This window comes from Mustelus asterias, chromosome 8 (genome assembly GCF_964213995.1).
Source record: "Mustelus asterias chromosome 8, sMusAst1.hap1.1, whole genome shotgun sequence".
Classification (NCBI taxonomy): domain Eukaryota; kingdom Metazoa; phylum Chordata; class Chondrichthyes; order Carcharhiniformes; family Triakidae; genus Mustelus; species Mustelus asterias.
In genome coordinates, this window is record NC_135808.1 from 58,087,463 (window position 1) to 58,108,832 (window position 21,370).

Genomic DNA, 21,370 nt, shown 5'->3' on the forward strand with positions numbered 1-21,370 from the left:
CCCTCACAGAGAAACACCGAATAAATATGCTAAAATCAACATGAAAGGCAATTTCCTATTATTGGCTGCTTCTTGCAGCTGTAAGCATTTAGAGTGATTGTACTTTAGTTGAGATTCAGGATCCACTGCTTCAAAGAAATGTTACGATTTTCTACTGTTTCTTAGACTATGGTTGGCTGATGAGCTCTTGAGTGACCTACTACTGTAGGGATCTTTTGATTTTGCTGATGTATCAGCAAACAATTTCTAAAATGGAATGTCATTGTTCCTACCATTCCTGTGTCCAATCAATGGAGATACCTGATGCTCATTGGTCCAGCAGGGGACTAGCTGTCAATGTGAAAGTTGTTCCGGATATCTCCTCTCACTGCCTATTAACTAACCTGCAAAGCCAGTGGCATGACCATTGTGCTTGAACAATCCAACCTTTGAACTTGGTGAAGGTTTTGATGCCTGATGAGTCCAACACTGATCAACCTGACTGGGGATCAGTTAGAAGAACAAAAATGAATGAAATTACTTTATGTTCATTATGTTCCTGGCAATGGAAGATATTTCTGCTTTGGCTAGCCTGGGACCATTTGCACTGTTAGTTCTTTGGATAGCTATGGAAAAGATCCTCAAAAAATTAAACCATATATATCCAATATTTGGCATTTAATTGCTTTTTGATTTCCCAATTCTTCTAAATATGAAATGGAATTGTTATCCAAACCATTGTTCATCTGTCCACCAGGCAATGTTTAGAGAATATTCCTCAATCAACTTTGGGAAGAAATGATATAAAGATGGAATTAATACATGTGATGGCAGATGACAAGTGGATGTTTATAGTATGTGGTAAAGGCAGGCAATGTAAAAAAATAAATAGTGATTTGGCAAGGTGGCAGAGTGGTTAGCACTGCTGCCTCACAGTGCCAGGAATCAGGGTTCAATTCTGGCCTGTGTGGACTGTCTGTGTGGAGTTTGCACATTCTCCGTGTGTCTGTGTGGGTTCCCTCCGGGTGCTCCAGTTTCCTCCCACACTCCAAAGCTGTGCAGGTTAAGTGGATTGGCCATCCTAAATTGCCCCTTAATGTCAGAAAGACTAGGAAGGTAAATACGTGGGGTTAAGGGAGTGGGGCCTGAGTGGAATTGTTGTCAGTGCAGTCTCGATGGGCTGAATGACCTCTTTCTGCATTGTAGGATTCTATGATTTTAGCTGCAGAATAGTGATGTTAAAGTGAGGAACATTGTGTCACCTTCCCCATGCCTCACTCTTTCTTAGGATCTCAGAAGTATGTCAGTCTCTATTTTATTTCGGACCTATTTCCCTGATACAGTCTACGAGCTTTTGGACAGGATCTTTATCTGGTTTTCAGTCTTCTTTTCATTACAGGTATTGGCTCTGCATCTGAGATCCACAATGGGGAAAACAATTCCTTTGTGTTTTGAAGTTATCAATCTGATAAAAGGCAGAAATGCCAGAAACGGCAATGAACAACTAAGAGTTTTGAAGTGAATGTGCTGAATTGTGATAAATGCATCAGTTCTTTGCCAAAAAATGTAGCTTGGATCAGCCTTTCTATGTGCTGTAGATTGAAAAACGGGTTCTCAGATCTATTAAAAGAAAATAGACACATTTTTCTCCAATGTGTTTAGAATTTGATAATGCATTATTCTTACTAAGTGAAAGCTTTAACATAGCCATTACGTGATATTTAATATTGTTTTGGGAATTTTAAATAGTAGATTCAATGGGAAGAAATATGTTGTCCATTGAAATTCTATACAATGATTTGATTTGATTTATTATTGTCACATGTATTAGTATACAATGAAAAGTATTGTTTCTTGTGCGCTGTATAGACAATGCATTCTTAGAGAAGGAAACGAGAGAGTGCAAAATGTAATGTTACAGTCATAGCTAAGGTGTAGAGAAAGATCAACTTAATGCAAGGTAGGTCCATTCAAAAGTCTGATGGCAGCAGGGAAGAAACTGTTCTCGAGTCGGTTGGTACGTGACCTCAGACTTTTGTATCTTTTTACTGACGGAAGAAGGTGGAAGAGAGAATGTCCGGGGTGTGTGGAGTCTTTAATTATGCTGGCTGCTTTGCCAAGGCAGCGGGAAGTCAGACAGTGTCAATAGATGGGAGGCTGGTTTGTATGATGGATTGGGCTACATTCACGACCTTTTGTAGTTTCTTGTGGTCTTGTGCAGTGCAGGAGCCATGCCAAGCTGTGATACAACCAGAAAGAATGCTTTCTATGGTGCATCTGTAAAAGTTGTTGAGAGTCGTAGCTGATATGCTAAATTTCCTTGATCTTCTGAGAAAGTAGAGGTGTTGGTGGGCTTTCTTAACTATAGTGTTGGCATGGGGGGACCACGACAGGTTGTGGGTGATCTGGACACATAAAAACTTGAAGCTCTTGACTATTTCTACTTCGTCCCTGTTGACATAGACAGTAAGAAGTCTCACAACACCAGGTTAAAGTCCAACAGGTTTATTTGGTAGCAAATACCATAAGCTTTCGGAGCGCTGCCCCTTCGTCAGATGGAGTGGTTATCTGTTCTCAAACAGTGCAAATAGACACAGAAATCAAATTACAGAATACTGATTAGAATGCAAATCTCTACAGCCAGCCAGGTCTTAAATGTACAGACAATGTGGGTGGAGGGAGCATTCAACACAGGTTAAAGAGATGTGTATTGTCTCCAGACAGAACAGCCAGTGAAATTCTGCAAGCCAAGGAGGCAAGCTGTGGGGGTTACTGATAATGTGACATAAATCCAACATCCCAGTTTAGGCCGTCCTCATGTGTGCGGAACTTGGCTATCAGTTTCTGCTCAGCGACTCTGCGCTGTCGTGTGTCGTGAAGGCCGCCTTGGAGAACGCTTACCTGAAGATCCAAGGCTGAATGCCCGTGACAGTGGCATGTTCTCCACTACACTTCCTGAAGTCGATGACAATCTCCTTCATTTTGTTGAGGGAGAAATTATTGTCGTTGCACCAATTCACCAGATTCTCTATCTCATTCCTATACTCTGTCTTGTCATTGTTTGAGACCTGACCTACTAAGGTAGTGTCGTCAGCAAACTTGAAAATTAAGTTGGAGAGGAATGTGGCCACACAGTCATTGGTGTATAAGGAGTATAGTAGAGGGCTGAGAACACAGCCTTGTGGGGCACCGGTGTTGAAGATGATCATGGAGGAGGTGTTGTTGCCTATTCTTACTGATTGTGGTCTGTGAGTTAGGAAGTTCAGGATCCAGTTGCAGAGGTAGGAGCCGAGGCCCAGGCCATGGCGTTTGGAGATGAGTTTCATAGGAATAATGGTGTTGAAGGCTGAGCTGTAGTCAATAAATAGGAGTCTGACATAGGTGTCAGTTTGTGAAAATTTGCTTCCTACACAATGAGAGTAGATAGAAAGAGGTGCAGGCAGTTGGGATTTGAGAGTGGATAGGAACTCCACAAGAAACAGCACAGGAGTAGGCAGTTCAGCCCCTGAAGCATGCTCCACCATTCAAAAAGATCATGGCGATCCAACATTCATCACGTCCACTTTCCTGCCCTTTCCCTATAATCCTTGATTCACTTACTGATCAAAAATCTATCTATCTCAGCCTTATACACGATATACACAAGGACACCTCCCCGCCCCCCCCGCCCCCACAGCTCTCTGTGGCAAGGAGTTCCAATGAGTCACAACCCTTTGAGACAAGAAATTCCTCCTCATCTCAAGACTTAAATTTATTCTGAGATTATGCCCTCTGGACCTAGACTCTCCCATGAGGGGAAACATCCTCTCGGCATTTATCCTGTCAAGAATGGAAGAATGAGAGATGATCTCATTGAAACAAATTCCAATGAGTAGAGCCCCAATTTATTTAGCCTTCCCTCATAAGACAATCTCTTCATACTAGGGATCATCCTAGTGAACTTTCTTTGAAGTGCCTCCAATGAAATGATATCTTCCCTTAAATAAGGGAACTAAAACTGCTGGCAGTACTCCAGGTGTGGTCTCACCAGTATCTTGTACAGTTGCAGCAAGACTTCCCTACTCTTATACTCCAACCCCCTTGAAATAAGGACCAACATTCCATTAGCCTTCCTGTTTACCTGCTGCACCTGTGTGCTGGCTATCTGTGTTTCATGCGCAAGTAACCCCAAGTCCCTTTCTGTTGCAGCTTTCCGTAATTTTTCTTCATTTAAATAATACTCTATGCTTTTGTTCTCCCTTCCAAAATGAACAACTTCACATAGGAAGAGCTGTAGTCTTTTGGGATATGATCAAGGCTGCCTTGTATTTTTGTGTTGTTTTTCTGTTCTCATTCCTGTGATATGTTGATTAAAACATCACAATATCATCGTTTCACAATAGCTGAGAGGAAAATGAGAGGATACTACCAATAGTATACGATGATCCCTTTGAATGAGAATAGACAATGTTACAAACTAGAGGCTATGCACCTAAGCTCCCATTTTGTAAATCTCTCTTAAAATAGAAAGGGGAGGCAGTGGTGTAGTGGTATTGTCACTGCACTAGCAATGCAGAGACCCAGGGTAATGCCCTGACGACCCAGGTTCAAATCCAACCACAGCAGATGGTGAAATTTGAATTTAATAAAATTGTAAAATAACCATGAACAATCAGATTCACTGATGTCCTTTAGAGAAGGAAATCTGCTGTCCTTGCCCAATCTGGCCTACATATGATTCCAAATCCATAGCAATGTGGTTGACTCTTAAAATGCAAGCCATTCAGAAGGGCAATTAAGGAAGGTTATTAATGCTGGCCCGGCCAGCACATCCTATGAACGAATGAAAAAAATAGAGAAATTGCATTTCAGGGCAGCAGATTGGAGGGTCAGAGATGAACAGAATTAAATAGATCAATGGGCTCCTGATTTTGAATCCATCCTAAGCCACTTGTCCAGGATAAGATGTGCAATCTGTGTTGTCCAATATTGGTTAGCTGCATTCCCCTGTTATTTTTCCAATGGGATTGAATCTGTAATATTCCATTGAGTGTTTGATGAGCGGTATTTTTATTCAGTAGAGTAACTAAATATTGACTCAGTTCATTTGAAAGGAGTTAAAAAAGGAAAAATTAGTTTGAGAGCTTATTCCCAAGCACATATCTTGCGCAAGAATTATGAGTATTGTACTGTATCCCCTTCAGGCTCTTTTGAAAATGTCATTTTGCATTATTAGATTTTAAAGAATTCCAGAATATTCTGTACTGATGCTTCGAAGAAGCGTGACTGATCATAACAATTACATTTTTTTAATTTTGTGTCTTTTAGAGAGAGGTTTCCCTTATTTGCAAGTACGGAAAATGGGACCGAACTGTGACCTGTGACCCCATCAACTGTGGATATCCTGACCAGTCACATGTTTACCATGCCAGTTTCTTCTGCCCAGAGGGCACCACCTATGGAAAGCAATGCATCTTCTCCTGCAATCCACCAGCCAAACTGCAAGGTACAAGAGTACAATCATTCAGAACTTTGCTTCAAATAATGGAAGCTTTTAAATGGGAGCATGAAATCTCAGTGTGATTTGCTGATGCGTAAATATATTAGAAAGAAAGCATCAGAAAGTCAGCCTCTCCCCACCCCCAAACAATTGGGAGGCATGGTGGCACGGTAGTAAGCAGTGCTGCCACACAATGCCAGGGACTCGGGTTCGATTCCTGGATTGGGTTACTGTGTGTGCAGAGTCTGCACGTACTGTGTGTGCACGAGTCTGCATGGGTTTCCTCCGGTTTCCTCCCACAGTCCCAAAGACATGTGGTGAACTGCATTGACCATGCTAAATTCTCTGGCAACTGGGGGATTTTCACAGTAACTTCATTGCAGTGTTAATGTAAGCATACTTGTGACACTAATAAATAAACAAACGGTTGTTCGAAATAATGCTGCCCAACTGAACCAAACAAACGTTTCTAGGTTTAATCCCTGTTCTGTATCAAATTACTAATCTCAGGCTGCAGTGTGAGTACAAAACACCTGGTGTACAATGCCTCGAGTGACACAAGGTGCACAACTCATAGCACCTTTGAAGAATGCCCCAAGTGCCTCACAAGCCCATTTAACATATGACACCAAGCCACAAAAAGAGTATTAGGTCAGATGACCGAAAGCTTGGTCAAAGATGTTAATTCTAATAATTATATGTTGAGGAAGTCTGAGTTCAAAGCTAGCCTGTAACTTGAATACCTTTATTTCCCAGACAGCTCAGCAAAATCACAGACTCTCCCGGTTCCTTCTGCCTTCAGTGTTCCAGCCGTTCCCATTTATACTCTTTTTGAATGAGCCAAGTAGAAACAGGAACAAATTGACTGATTAACATAATGTCAAATGAACAAATTAAAGGGAAACCCTTTAAGGGGAAACTGCAATTAAAAACACAAAGGAAATTTATAAAGGTTAAATTAAAATGTGATTAGCAAGGTCAGTAAAGCACCCTAGTCCTCGCGTTGCCCACCAAGCATGGAGTGTCTCCAGTTATACTCTTTCGAGTAAAATGAACAACCAATTAAACTAAGTATGCCTCTATTTATACTGTTTTGGTTAAACAAATTGAAATAAATTAAACAAACTAAAAGAAAAATGTAAAGAGCGGCCCTTACTCTTTGGTACAGGAATACTGCAGCAAACGAGAACAAATCAGAAAGGAAAGGTGATTATCGGGGTCGATCAAGCACCCCAGCCCCCCTGGCACCCACCAGGCACAGAATGCACCCATTTATACTGATGTTTTAAATAAAGATGTGTGGGATAGGTGCATTGGCCATGCTAAATTGCCCCTTAGTGTCCTGGGATGCGTAGGTTAGAGGGATTAGCAGGGTAAATATGCGGAGTTATGGGGATAGGGCCTAGGTAGGATTGTTGTCAGTGCAGACTCAATGGGCCGAATCCCCCCTTTCTGCACTGTAAGATTTCTATGGTTCTAAAACAACCAAACAATTAAATTAAACATGTCCCTATTTATAGGTGGACCAACACCCATCACCTGTTGAACAATTCAATTGCCTTATCAATGTAATTACCATTTAATTAATTTATTGCCATTGGACCTTAATTAATAAGACATTAACAGAAGAATTTTTAAAAGTATCTTAAAAAGGAAAGAGATGGGAAATGTGTAGGGAGGGAATTCCAGAGTTTGGGATGTTGGCAACTGAAGATCCAGTTACCAATGCTGGAGCAACTTAAAATTGGCGATCAGGCTGCCGGAATTAGAGGAGCTCAGATAGCTTGGAGGATTGTGGGGCTGGAGGAGATTACAAAGAAAGGAAGAAATTTAAAAACAAGGATGAGCATTTTATAATCGAGTTGTTTGACTGGAAGCCAATGTAGGTCACTGAGCACAGGGGTGATAGGGGAATGGGACTTGCTGTGAGTTCAGACACAAGCACCAGACTATTAAATGACCTCATGTTTACAGAGGGTGGAATGTGGCAGAGCAGCCAGCAGTATGTTGGAACAGGTGAGTAAAGAGGGATCAAAGGCATGAATGAGGGTTTCAGCAGCAGTTGAGCTGATTCAGGGGTGACGTTGGGTGGTAAAGTGACGGGAAGGGAACAGGCAGTCTTAGTGTCGGCACAAATATGAGATTGCAAGCTCATCACAGGATCAAATGTGACAACAAAATTGTGAACAGATTGGCTCAATCACCAACTGTTTCCAAGGAGTGGGATGGAGTTGGTAGCTCAGAAATTGAGTTTAGAGCAGGGATCAAAAACAATGGCTTCAATATTCCCAGTATATAGTTGGAGGAAATTTCTGCAGATCCAGTGCTAAATATCGGATAAGCAGACTGATCATTTAGCCTCAGTGCAAGAGTCAAGAGAAGTGGTGTTGAGGTAGAGCTGGGTGTCGTCAGTGTGCATGTGAAAACCAAGACAGTGCTTTTGGGTGATGTCGCCATGGGGCAACAGGTAGATGAGGAGTGTACTATCAGACTCTTTTCCCCAAAATAGATCTGCAGATCCACAGTGCTCAATACTTCCACACCTTACCCGCCCTTTCTTATTGACCATCACAGTGTCCTCTTGAAATAAAATACACCATTCCATACTGAATTTATCCAGCAATGATTCCAATACTCCAATCAATACTCAACCAAATTACCCTTCTGCATTCCCTTAATGTCCGTTCTGTGGATATCTTGGCCTAACTTAGTGCTCCAGTGCAGTGCTATCCCACTGAGCTCAGCATGGCTGCTGGAAGGTTGCAGACTTTCAATGGTGGGAGACTGAAGTTGGCCTTGCAGCACACCCTTGAGCAGCCCTGGGTCAGATATCATTCTTAATTCTGTTAATTGTTGCTTGAGCAATGTGACCCTGCTCATAAAGCCTTGTTATATCTAACTGGAATCACCAGGCTTACTTGACCAGTCACACAAACACTGTGGCTACAAGAACAGATTAAAGTTTGGGTAATTTGTGGCGAGTAACTCACTGCATGATTCCCCAAAATTTTTCCACCATCTGCAAGGCACAAGTTAGGATGGAACACTCTCCATTTACATGGATGAGTGCAACTCCAACAGCACTCGAGGGCAAAGCAGATGGTTTCATTGATACCTCTTCCGCTACCTTAAATATTCACTTCCCCCACCACTGGCACAGCGGGTGGGATTCTCCCATCAGGTGACTAAGCCTTGTGGCAGGGGCAGGAATGTGGAGTGTTTCCTACTGCAGAGGCAGGGAGGAAAACATGCCAACTCTTCCAGTCCTTCCCTCATTAATTATGTAACCTGGTGTTTCATGCAATATTCCCTGGAGGGGCAGCCCTGGTGGTGTGTAGTCTATTTAGGCACCATATTGAAAAGGTGCCCAACATCACTGACCCACTATTAAAGAAAGAAGATGGATCTCCACAAACATTCTGAGGCTGGAAGATGGACTTCCTCCAGGACACCAAGTCTGGAAGATCCACCTGTAGATTCAACCCCCCCAGCCACTGTTGTTCCATGATCCAGGGTTACCGTTGGGCTCCATCCTGAACTCTAGGAGCAGGTCCTGGCATTGTTCAGGTGAGTCCCAGTATCTGCACACCATGTTGTTCCAGATGTGTTTCGCACTGGCGAATGGGGCATGGGTGGAAGATTCCGGTTGGGCCTTCATCTGCCTCCCATTAGTGGGATGCAAATAAGTCTCGTGCCGGCCTCCAGTGGGTTTCCCGACCCACCACGGCAGGCGCCGGCAGAAGATGTCGTGGAAAGTTCACGCTGCTGTAAAACCAATTCTTTAATTTGCGCTTCGTATGATTTGCAGCTCACAGAGAAACCCTGGGAGCTGTCCAGTGTAGTTGGGGCTCAGAGAGAACCTGAGAAGGTGGCGCAAAGTCACTGACTGCTTTCGTGCTGGAGATTTTTCAAATGCAGAGAAGTCCTGGGAACCATTTGTATCTTGGTGCTGCCATAAAACTGGAATGCGAAGAAACCTGGGAGGAAGCACAGCTTACTGAAGCTATTTGATCAGTGAAAGAATTGAAAGTGAGCCAGTCCTTACAGGTGCGAGTGCACCTTTGTGAATCCTGCCATTGAACCGGCAAAGGCATGGGAGCATTCCGTCAAATATGTCCACTGTGTGTATCATATGCAAAATGCACTTTAGTAATTCGCTAAGGTTTCTTTGGCAGCACTTCCCAAACCATCAACCTCTACCATCTAGAAGAACAAGGGCAACTGATGCCTGGGAACACCAGCACTTCCACAGTTCATTCCAAGTTCCACATCATCCTGACTTGGGAAACCTGTTAATGATAATTGTAAAGACTCAGAAGTGTGCTGTTGATGTTTGAATAGCAGGATACAGTAACTATACACTCTGCTGTGTAGGGTCTCATGTCACAGTACAGATATTATATGTGGAGATAATACTGGCTTGGATAGGGAATTAGTTACAGAGATACAGAGAGTAGAGATAATGAATCAACCTTCAATTATCAGAGTAACTTGTGTCTCTCAGGATATGTTCAGCCCCTCCAACCTGTCCCTCCATTCAGTTAGATTATGATCCATCTACATCTACATATTTAAAAATGACTGGGATGAAATAATAGGGAGGTGTTTATCTAGATTTGCATATGACACAAAGTTAGATGGCACAGTGTAGATACGTAGGAGCAGCAAATAGTAAATGAACCTTGATAGATTATATGCATGGGCAAAACGGTGGCATATGGAGTGAATGAGCAGAGAGATTTTAAGTACAGAAATCTCTGAAAAAATTTAAAAGATAAATAAAAGGATGAATGCAAAGTTGCCCCCTTTATCTCAAGGGGTCTGCAATACAAAGGGGTGATGATATGAGATAGTTATAGTGAAGTCCCTAATGACCATAGGCTGCTGTCCCCCTCAAAGGGGGTGGTGGTGATTTAACCTGAGGATTAGACAATGGGAAGGTTGAAAAGGCAGGAGCTTCATGAATAACTCAGCCGGTATGGGAATTGAACCCGTGCTGTTAGCATCACTCTGCATCGCTAGCCAGCTGTCCAGCCAACTGAGCTAAACCAATTCCCGACCTGAGACAGTTATATAAACTAGTTATATTCTATCTGGGATACTGCAATCTATTCTGGCACCACTTGAATGATAACTGGGGCTAAAAGGGTTAAATTATGAGGATAGGTTTCACAGACTAGACTTGTATTCCTGTGAGTATAGAAGACTAAGGCCAATCTAAATGAGGTGTTTTAACACGATGTGACGGGGTAGATGGAGACAAACTATTTCCTGTGGCAGGAGAACTCAGAAGAAAGGGAATTCTAAAATTACAATGAGGTTGTTCAGTGCAGTGATGTCAGGAGGCACTTCGACACAGAGGGCAGGGGAAATCTGGAAAACGCTTCACTGAAAAGTTGCTGAGGTTGTTGGTTGGTTGAAAATTTCAGAACTGGGATTGTAGACTTTTCTTGTTTGGTTAGGATATTGAGGTTACAGAGCTGAAACAGGTGATTGGAGTTCAGATGTAGATGGATCATAATCTAACTGAATGGAGGGACAGGCCGGAGGGGCTGAGTGACCTAACATTGTTCCTACATTTCCTGTGTTCCCAACTTGATAACAGCTTGCAATTTGGGCAAGCAGTCAGCTTTTACAGTGGCCATTTGTGGGGCGGCACTGCTGCCTCACAGTGCCAGGGACCTGGGTTCAATTTTGGCCTCGGGTCACTGTCTCTGTGGAGTTTGCACATTCTCCCCATGTCTGCGGCTATGAGCAGGTATAAAGCTAAATCTTGAGATACGGCCTGTGTTATGAGGTGAGGGACTTGGCTGGTAGCCAGCCTGCAATAATGGTATGTACAGGTACATTGAGTTTCTATTAATCTTGATCTATAAAACACTATCACTTATTTTTGTTGATTGATTGGTAATATAAATAGATTAAGGTATTGTTTTGTTTGGAGTTTTATTTTGCGGCAGCCACTTTGCTAGGCAGCCGGGATTTATTGATCATGTTTTCCCTTTTTGTTTACTCTGTGCTTGCTTTAATTGGCCAACTTCCCAGAGTCATAGATTCATACAGCACAGAAACAGGCCCTTCGGCCCACTATGTCTGTGCTGACCATCAAATATCCATCTATACTAATTCCATTTACTATGCCTTGGTGATTTGAGTGCTCATCCAGATACTTCTTAAATGTTGCAAGAGTCCCTGCCTCTACCTCCCCCCAAGCAGCATGTTCCATATTTCCACCACCTTCTGGGTGAAAAAATATTTCCTCTAAACCACTTATTTCTCACCTTCAATCTATGCCCTCTGGTCTTAGACACTTTTGCCATGAGGAAAATATTCTTACGATCTACCCTATCTATGCCTCTCATAATTTTGTATATCGCTGTCAGATCATCCCTAAGCCTCCTCTGCTCCGGGGAAAATAAACCCAGCCTCTGCTCATAGCTGAAACTTTCCATCCTAGGCAACATCCTGGTAAATCTCCTCTGCACTTTCTCCAATGCCATCATGTCTTTCCAATAGTGTGGCAACCAGAACTGCACACAGTATTCCATCTGTCACCTAACCATTTTTTAATGAAGTTGTACCAACATCTCTTTGCTAATCTATGCCCGGCTAATGAAGGCAAGCATCCTGTATGTCTCCGTCATCATCCTATTTACTTGTGCTGCCACTTCCAGGGATCTATGGACTTGTGCACCAAGGTCTGTTTGTTCCTCAATAGTCCCAAGGGACCTACCGTTCATGGTATATGGTTGGCAGCAGGAGAAATACTTAATACAATTAATGTAACCAGAGAGGCAGTGCTGGGTAGACTAATGGGACTGAAGGTGGACAAGTCCCCGGGTCCGGATGGAATGCATCCCAGGGTATTGAAAGAAATGTCAGAGGTAATAGTGGATGCGTTAGTGATTATTTATCAAAACTCGTTGCATTCTGGGGTAGTGCCGGTTGATTGGAAAACGGCTAATGTTACGCCGCTGTTTAAAAAAGGAAGGAGACAAAAGGCGGGTAACTATAGGCCGGTCAGCTTAACGTCTGTAGTAGGGAAAATGCTGGAATCCATTATTAAAGAGGAGATAGCAGGGCATCTGGATAGAAATGGTTCGATCAATCAGACGCAGCATGGATTCATGAGGGGAAAGTCGTGCTTGACGAACATGTTGGATTTTTATGAAGATGTGACTAGGGTGGTTGATGGAGGAGAACCGGTGGATGCGGTGTTTTTGGATTTCCAAAAGGCGTTTGATAAGGTGCCCCATAAAAGGCTACTGAAGAAGATTAGGGCACACGGAGTTGGGGGTAGTGTGTTAAAGTGGATTGGGGACTGGCTATCCGACAGGAAGCAAAGAGTCGGAATAAATGGGTGTTTTTCCGGTTGGAGGAAGGTAACTAGTGGCGTGCCGCAGGGATCGGTACTCGGGCCGCAACTATTTACCATTTATATAGATGATCTGGAGGAGGGGACGGAGTGTAGGGTAACGAAGTTTGCAGACGACACAAAGATAAGTGGAAAAGTGAATCGTGTGGAGGACGGAGAAGATCTGCAGAGAGATTTGGACAGGCTGAGTGAGTGGGCGAGGATATGGCAAATGGAGTATAACGTTGATAAATGCGAGGTTATACACTTTGGAGGAAATAATAACAAATGGGATTACTATCTCAATGGAAACAAATTAAAACATGCTACCGTGCAAAGGGACCTGGGGGTCCTTGTGCATGAGACGCAAAAGCCCAGTCTGCAGGTACAACAGGTGATCAAGAAGGCAAATGGGATGTTGGCCTATATTGCGAAGGGGATAGAATATAAAAGCAGGGATGTCTTGATGCACCTGTACAGGGCATTGGTGAGGCCGCAGCTGGAATACTGTGTGCAGTATTGGTCCCCTTATATGAGGAAGGATATATTGGCATTGGAGGGAGTGCAGAGAAGGTTCACCAGGTTGATACCGGAGATGAGGGGTTTGGATTATGAGGAGAGGCTGAGGAGATTGGGTTTGTACTCGTTGGAGTTTAGAAGGATGAGGGGGGATCTTATGGAGACTTATAAGATAATGCGGGGGCTGGATAGGGTGGAGGCGGAGAGATTCTTTCCACTTAGTAAGGAAGTTAAAACTAGAGGACACAGCCTCAAAATAAAGGGGGGTCGGTTTAAGACAGAGTTGAGGAGGAACTTCTTCTCCCAGAGGGTGGTGAATCTCTGGAATTCTCTGCCCACTGAGGTGGTGGAGGCTACCTCGCTGAATATGTTTAAAGCGCGGATGGATGGATTCCTGATCGGTAAGGGAATTAAGGGTTATGGGGATCAGGCGGGTAAGTGGTACTGATCCACGTCAGATCAGCCATGATCTTATTGAATGGCGGGGCAGGCTCGAGGGGCTAGATGGCCTACTCCTGCTCCTATTTCTTATGTTCTTATGTTCTTATATATCCTACCCTTATTCAACCTTCCAAAATGCATCACCTCACTCTTTTCAAGATTAAATTCTATCTGCCAGTGCTTTGTCCAATTTACCAGCTGACCAATATCAGCTGGTAACCTAAGACTATCCTCTTCACTATCAACAACACCAATAATTTTCATGTCATCTGCAAACTTACTAATTATACCTTCTACATTCACATCCAAGTTGTTCATGTAAATAAGAAACAGCACCGATCCCTGTGGTACACTGCTGGTCACAGGCCTCCAATCACAAAAACAACCCTCCACCGTCACCCTTTACCCCCTATGAACAAGTCAATTTTGAATCCAATTTGCCAACTTGCCTTGGATCCCATGAGCTGTAACCCTTTGGACCAGCCTTCCATGTGGGAACTTGTCAAAGGCCTTACTGAAGTCCATGTAAACCACATTAACTGTGCTACCCTCATCAATATATTTAGTTACCTTTTCAAAAAACTTAAATAAATTAGTTTAACAGGATCTCCGAACATCAAGTCTGTGCTGACTATCCCTGATTAATTCCTGCCTTTCCAAGTGCTGATTAATCCTGTCTCTTGAATTCTTTCCAGTAGTTTCCCTCTCACTGACGTTAGACTAACTAGCCTATAATTACCAGGCTTATCCCTGCTGCCCTTCTTGAATAAAGGTACCACAGTAGCTGTCCTCCAGTTATTTGACACTTCATCTGTGCTCAGCGAGGATTTAAATATCTCCATCAGGGCCCCTGCAATCTCCTCCATTGCCTCCCATAGCATACATCTCATCAGTCCTGACAATTTATGCACCTTTGTGCCTGCTAAAATATCTAATACCTCCTCCTTATTAATCTTAACATGCTACAGAACCTCACCGTCCCAACTAAAATCTCCAGCTACAATGTCTTTCTCCTTAGTGCATACAGATGAAAAATATTCATTTACGACCTTGCTCACATCCTTTGGCTCCATGCACAGATTGCCCCTTGGTCTCTAGTGGGCACCACTCTTTCCTGGGTCATCCTCTTGCTCTTAATATATTTATGAAATGCCGTGAGGTTTTCCTTAATCTATCTGCCAATGATATTTGTGGCCTCTCTTTTCCCTCCGAATTTATTTTTGTAGCACCACCCCACTATCAACCCCCCCCCCCCCGCCCCCCCGCCCCATTTCACACACTCTCCATACTCCTGAAGGGCCTGCCTCATTTTTAGTGCTCAATATGTAACCCCCTGCTGACCACTATATGGGGCTACTACTTAAATATTCAATCAACAAGATCCCGAATTCCTAGCGGTTGATGTTGATTTGGCTAATTCCCTGTTTGCCCATAAATGTCAGTACTGTAATCGGAATATCAAAAATAAATTAATAACAATTATAATTAACAGACATAGAACAGTGAGCTCTGATCTATAACCGGTTGGGGCCCATCCGTTGGTGCACACATGGGGAAACTCATCCTCAGTAACACATTTGTAGATACTGTTCCAGTTGGATTGTATAGTCCCCACCAGTTACTCACGACACACACACACAGTCCAGAAGAGACACACGTGTGGAAGATGATGCCGCAGGAGGCAAAGGTGCCGCGAGCTATCCGTACAGCAACGTAGGTTGAGTGCGCTGAAGGCTGTCCTCCTCGGCAGTAATGAAAAGAACAGGCAGGGGAACGCCTGGCTGCCTCTCACTCCAAACCGAATTCTCACTGCCTGGGAAAAGCTCTCTCCCTGCACACTCCCTCTCCAGCTCTGCAGCTCTTCACTTCCCTGTGCCTTTTTTCTTCTCCCGCCCCCAGAGCAATCCCATTGGCCCAGCCCACATCACTCAACCAACAGCATCCTGTTCATAGCACCCGCCCGGCAAACAGGACACTGAAACCCACAAGGGACAAAGAACACTGGTAAATGTCTTCCCCACAAATTTTCCTCAGTCCCTTACATTCTCCCCCCACCAAAAATACAGCATGCCCCCATGCTGAAGTACATGACATAGGACCCAGTTAACCAATTACACCATGTACCTTATAGTGTGATGACTGGTATAATAGTGGGTGAAAAGAGTGGTACCTTATTTATACATGACGAGCACTGAGCAAAGGAGTTACACCACCATGTATGACAACTATTGCAGTGTTCAGGAAAATGCATAGTGGGTGGCGTAGCTGAGTGAACACTTGTATGTCCTACTACTACAGACTTTGCACACGGCTCTCCCAGCTTTGTATAATGGAAACGGTCTGCTGGCTTTCTCTCTCTCTGTGATCTCCTTATCTCTGGTTCTGGATTGGCTATGTTAGATGTGTCTGTAGTGTAAGTGCCCTCAGCAGAACGGTCTGATTCTACTTCCCTTTGCTCAGTTACTACCTCTTCTATCACAACAGGTAGCCCTTCTGAAGATTCTGAGCTCGCTTCTGTAGCATTTGTGGGGGATTGGACTCTGTAGGCATTACATCCTGTTCCGGTTGTTCACAGATTCCCTCCGGATTATCAATGATCAAGTCCTCTGGGTAATGTCCATACTCTGACTCTGAGTCTGAAGAGTTTTGATCTCCCAGGGGCACATCAGCTGCGGAGTCATCTTTGTGAACCTCGGGAGTTTGATTCCTTTCTTTTGCTTTTCTGCGCCTGAGAGCTCTTGGAGAGGGAGTAGGCTTTGAGTCAACCTCAGTGCTCAATTGGACCTCTTGTCCCAGGGGCAAAATATGATTTCGGTGCATGACCTTAATGGGTCCCGAACCATCTGCAGGCTTTAGACGATAAACAGGAAGATCAGACATTTGACTCTCAACCACATAAGGATTTGCACTCCACCAATCAGCAAGCTTCTGTTTCCCTTTCAGGCCAAGGTTTCGAATGAGGACTCTATCCCCAGGCTTCAAGCAATGGTAGCGCACTCTCTGGTCATACCGCTCCTTGTTACTTTGGTTCATTTTAGCGGAAGTGGCTTGGGCCAACTGATAGGCTGCTTGCAGCTCTTTCTTCATCTTAGACACATACTGCAAGTGGGAAGTTGTTGAGGTCCCATCCGCTGACACGCCAAAGCAAACATCCACAGGAAGTCTGGCTTCCCTCCCAAACATTAAAAAGTAGGGTGAATACCGGGTAGCTTCATTTGGGGTACAGTTGTACGCGTGGACCAGATGTGCAATGTGCTGACTCCATTTGGACTTTTGACTGGGCTCAAGAGTTCCTAGCATGTTCAACAGGGTTCTATTGAACCTCTCTGGTTGAGGGTCACCTTGTGGGTGGTATGGTGAAGTTCTTGATTTCCTCACACCCAACATGGTCAACATCTCTCTCACCAACTGGCTTTCAAAATCCCGACCCTGGTCTGAATGTATGCGAGTTGGTAGGCCGTAGTGAATGAAGTATTTCTCCCATAGAGTTCTGGCAACCGTTATGGCTCTCTGATCCTTGGTTGGGAATGCTTGTGCATACCGAGTGAAGTGGTCAGTGACTACCAACACATTGCACACATTGCGGGAATCAGGTTCTATGGAGAGAAAGTCAATGCATACAAGATCCATAGGGCCTGAACTTTGGATGTGGGAAAGTGGTGCTGCTCTCTGTGGCAGAGTCTTTCTCTTAATGCAGCGTTCACATGTCTTGCAGTATGTCTCTACGTCTAGCTTCATGCGGGGCCAGAAGAATCTGTCACAGACGAGTGCATAGGTCTTGTCAAATCCCAGATGTCCATTGTTGTCATGCAGTGACTTCAGAATCATACGGTGGAACTGCCTGGGGAGCACAAGCTGTCGCCGTAAGCGTAGGTCAGACTGTTTGACTGTCCTGTAAAGCAGACCCTGCTCGATTGACCACTTCCCCCACTCTCGTTTCAGAAGTGTAAGAGCAGGATGGTTTGTCTGTATTTGACTTGCCGGTGCCTTCTGATTGACAGCTAGCCATATTTCTCCTATACATGGGTCGCTTTTCTGAGCAGCTTGAAGCTCTGCTGGACTGAAAGTGGGCAGCTGATCAGCTACTACTGCAACGGTATGACAGAAAGCCTTGGGAACTGCAGACACATGAGCCCCTATTTGTTCGATCACACATGGATAGGAGTGTCCTGCTCGTGTGCTACTCGACACAGTCTGACAGAGAGCTCGCACTCCTGGAACTGGGATTTCTTGCCATTCATCATCTGGTGTCATGCTGTCATGTGGACATCGAGACAACAAGTCTGCATCAAGGTTATGCCGGCCTGGTCTATACTTAAGGCTAAAGTTGTAGGTGGACAGTGCTGAGAGCCAACGATGACCAGTGGCATCCAGTTTAGCTGACGTTGTGACGTATGTCAGGGGATTGTTGTCCGTTCTGACTTGTACAGTAGCTCCGTAAAGATAGTCATGTAGCTTATCCACAATAGCCCACTTGAGAGCTAAAAACTCCAGTTTGTGTGCTGGATAGTTTTTCTCAGATGACGAGAGACTTCTGCTGATGAATGCAACTGGGCGTAGACCATCATCATGCTCTTGGTATAAGACACCACTTAGTCCATCCAGGCTAGCATCCACGTGCAGAATGTAAGGCTTCTGTGGATCTGCGAACGCCAATACAGGGGCTTTGGTGAGCCGGGTCTTGAGTCCTTGGAAAGCATGTTCGCATTGCTCACTCCACCGAGAGCCAAAGGGTTCAGAAGGCTTGAAGTAAGTCTTGTCAGGTGAGTTTGCAGTCTGACTCCCCTTGGAGCGGGGACGGGGAGGATATCCTTGAAGGAGTCCGTTGAGGGGACGGCAGAGTTTGGAGAAGTCCTTGACAAAGCGGCGATAGTAGCCACAAAATCCAAGGAAGGATCTGAGCTCTGTCACCGTTTGGGGTCTTGGCCAGGAGACAACAGCCTCTACCTTGGATGGGTCCATCGCTATTCCATCCTGCGACACTACATGTCCAACGTAGGTGACAGAAGTCCTGCCAAACTGGCACTTGTCAAGCGACAGCTTCAGACCTTCTTCTTGGAGCCGGTCAAGCACTTTGAGCAACCGCTCCTCGTGTTCTTCGAGGGTTCGTCCAAACACAATGAGATCATCCAGGTACACCAACACCTCCAGAAAGTTCATGTCGCCGACAGTATGTTCCATGACTCTCTGAAAAGTGGCCGGTGCTCCTGAAATTCCCTGAGGCATGCGTTCGAACTGATAAAAACCCAACGGGCAGATAAAAGCGGTCTTCTCCTTGTCAGCCTCACTCATGGGTATTTGATAGTACCCGCTCCTCAGGTCGAGGACTGTGAACCATTTACTCCTAGACAAGCAGTGAAGAGTGTCTTCTATCCTTGGGACTGTGTACTGGTCCGGTATTGTTCGAAGGTTAAGGGTTCGGTAGTCCACGCACATTCGTACCTTCCCTGACTTCTTGCGTACGACTACTATTGGCGATGCATAGGGACTACGCGATTCAGAGATGATGCCATGGCTTTGTAGTTCCTGCAGGTGCTGGCGCACATCCTCAAAGTTAGCAGGCGACAAGCGACGTGACCTCTCTCGGAAGAGCCTTGCATCCTTCAGTCTTATTTCATGTCTGGTGCTTTTAGAACAACCTACATCCCACTCGTGCTGAGAGAAAACCTCTTTCCTCTCCATCATTCTCTCACAGAGACGCCGCCTTGCCTCCTCTGGCATAGGAGAGGCTCCAAAATCAAAAGAGGAAGGGGTCAGTTCGATTGCAGCTTTATCCGCACACTGTGCCCTCGGCAGAGGAACAGGGGCTACTGGAAAAATATGGGCTACTGGAGTCCCACGTTTCAAGGAGATTTCTCTGGATGACAGGTTCTTCAGTCACAGTAATGCGTCTGCTGGAAACAACTGATGCAAGATGAACCTCAGGCCTCACCCACAACTCTTCAGGGGAAAAAGTGTCAATAGGCTGATCTACCAGTGCTAGCTGGTCTGTGAAATCACCAGGAAACTTTGGGAGGCCAGTGACTTTAAACACTTGTCCTGGTTGCAAGGCGATTGGCTTGTGCTGGGTAAACCACACAGTACCATGCTTGTCTACCCCTTCTGTTGTTTCAGACTGGGTGAGTGTCTCATAAGTTTCTCGGAGGACGGGGTGTATGGTCAAAGTACCCAAGAAGCGTTCTCCCGCCTGTTCTTTACAGGACTCAACCAATTCTCTCACCAGCCGGGTATTTGTCCCCACCAGCACGGCAATGTTGTCATCTTTCACAGGGTCAGGACATACTAAGGCCAAAGTGTCAACTGTCTGCGGCACTCCGGTTACAGCAGCAGTGAACTCGAGTTGTATGGACAGGTAGCCATCATATGGGTATTGGTGAGAGCTTAAACCCCATATTTCCAGGTCTTCAAGTGGCTGGAGAGGTAAGTGTTTCAGGTAGGTGTCGTAGAAGTTGCGATACAAAATGGTTACTTGGGAGCCACTGTCAAGCAAAGCTCTTGCATAAACTCCTTCTATTTGCACAGGTACACCAGAGATGGGCCCCACTAATCCTGCAGGTAACTGTTTTGAGCCTTGCTTCGCTGGGGGTGGACAGTGGGTGGAACGTATTTCACATGGAACCAAGCACCGTTCCTTCACATGGCTCCTGAGAAGTTTCCCTGCTGTCTGCTTGCTTTGATCAGCTTCTGATTCACTTTCCTCAGATCCTCGAGTTCTTTGCACTCTCTCCTTGTATGCCCATCTTGCCCACACCTGTAGCAAAAGATTCCTGCTGGCAGTGGTTTGGACATTTTCACTCGGGGCGACGCGTCCCGAACAGCAGCTTCTGGCGCTTGCTGTACGGACCCAGTCCTTGCTGTCGTACTTTCAGATGTAGGGGTAACTGGAACGGCACTCAACAGTCTGGCCACCTGAGAAGTCAGTTCCCTGACCTCATTTCGTAGGCTGTTCAACTCAGACGTAACTGAGGACTGCGGTACACTGGCGGTGGCTGCGGTTGCAGTAGCTTTCACCCCTTCTCTGGCGCTAATCCAATTTTCTTCCTCTCTTACCTCCCGCATCAGCTGGAAGAAGGAAGGGGGTTTGTCCAGGGTGTGGCTCATCCTTACACGCAGAGCAACCATGTCTCGAGTGAGTGCACCCTTGACTAGCTGTTCCATCCGAGCTCGATTCATGTCTGCAACCGTAATTCCTCCCTTAAGAAGAGCACGATGGAGAAGTTTGTCAAGGCGATACAGAAAAGCAGAGAGTTTTTCTCCTTCATCCTGGTATGTGTGTCTGAACTTGGCCAAGATGTCGGCTCCACTCTCTGTGGTGCCATAAGCTGTGTCCAGAGCGGATAAATAATCGGTGGCCGTAGCAGTGGGAGTGCTAACTTTCAAAAATCGAACGATGTCAGCAGCAGGCCCTTTTAAACTCTCCACTATACGCTGTCTCTTGGCGGCATCAGTGCATTGCCACTCATTGATCATCTGGGTAGCCTGCTCCATCCAGGCATCATATTCTTCCTCACCTGGGGGTACAAGTTTCAGTCCTGAAAACAGTCTCAGCTTTCTGTAGCTAGGCCCATCGGTTGACACTTGGTTGCACTTGTCCACCA

At 45.0% G+C, this 21,370-nt stretch overlaps 1 protein-coding gene across 1 annotated transcript in view; it reads left to right on the forward strand.

Moving 5' to 3' along the window:
* The window catches only part of pappa2 (pappalysin 2), a 416,756-nt gene that overhangs the window by 250,408 nt on the left and 144,978 nt on the right, over positions 1 to 21,370 (forward strand). Inside the window, exon 15 of the mRNA XM_078219173.1 lies at positions 5,287 to 5,464. Within this exon, the coding sequence (XP_078075299.1) occupies positions 5,287 to 5,464 (178 nt within the window). The remainder of the gene's footprint in view (positions 1 to 5,286; positions 5,465 to 21,370) is intronic.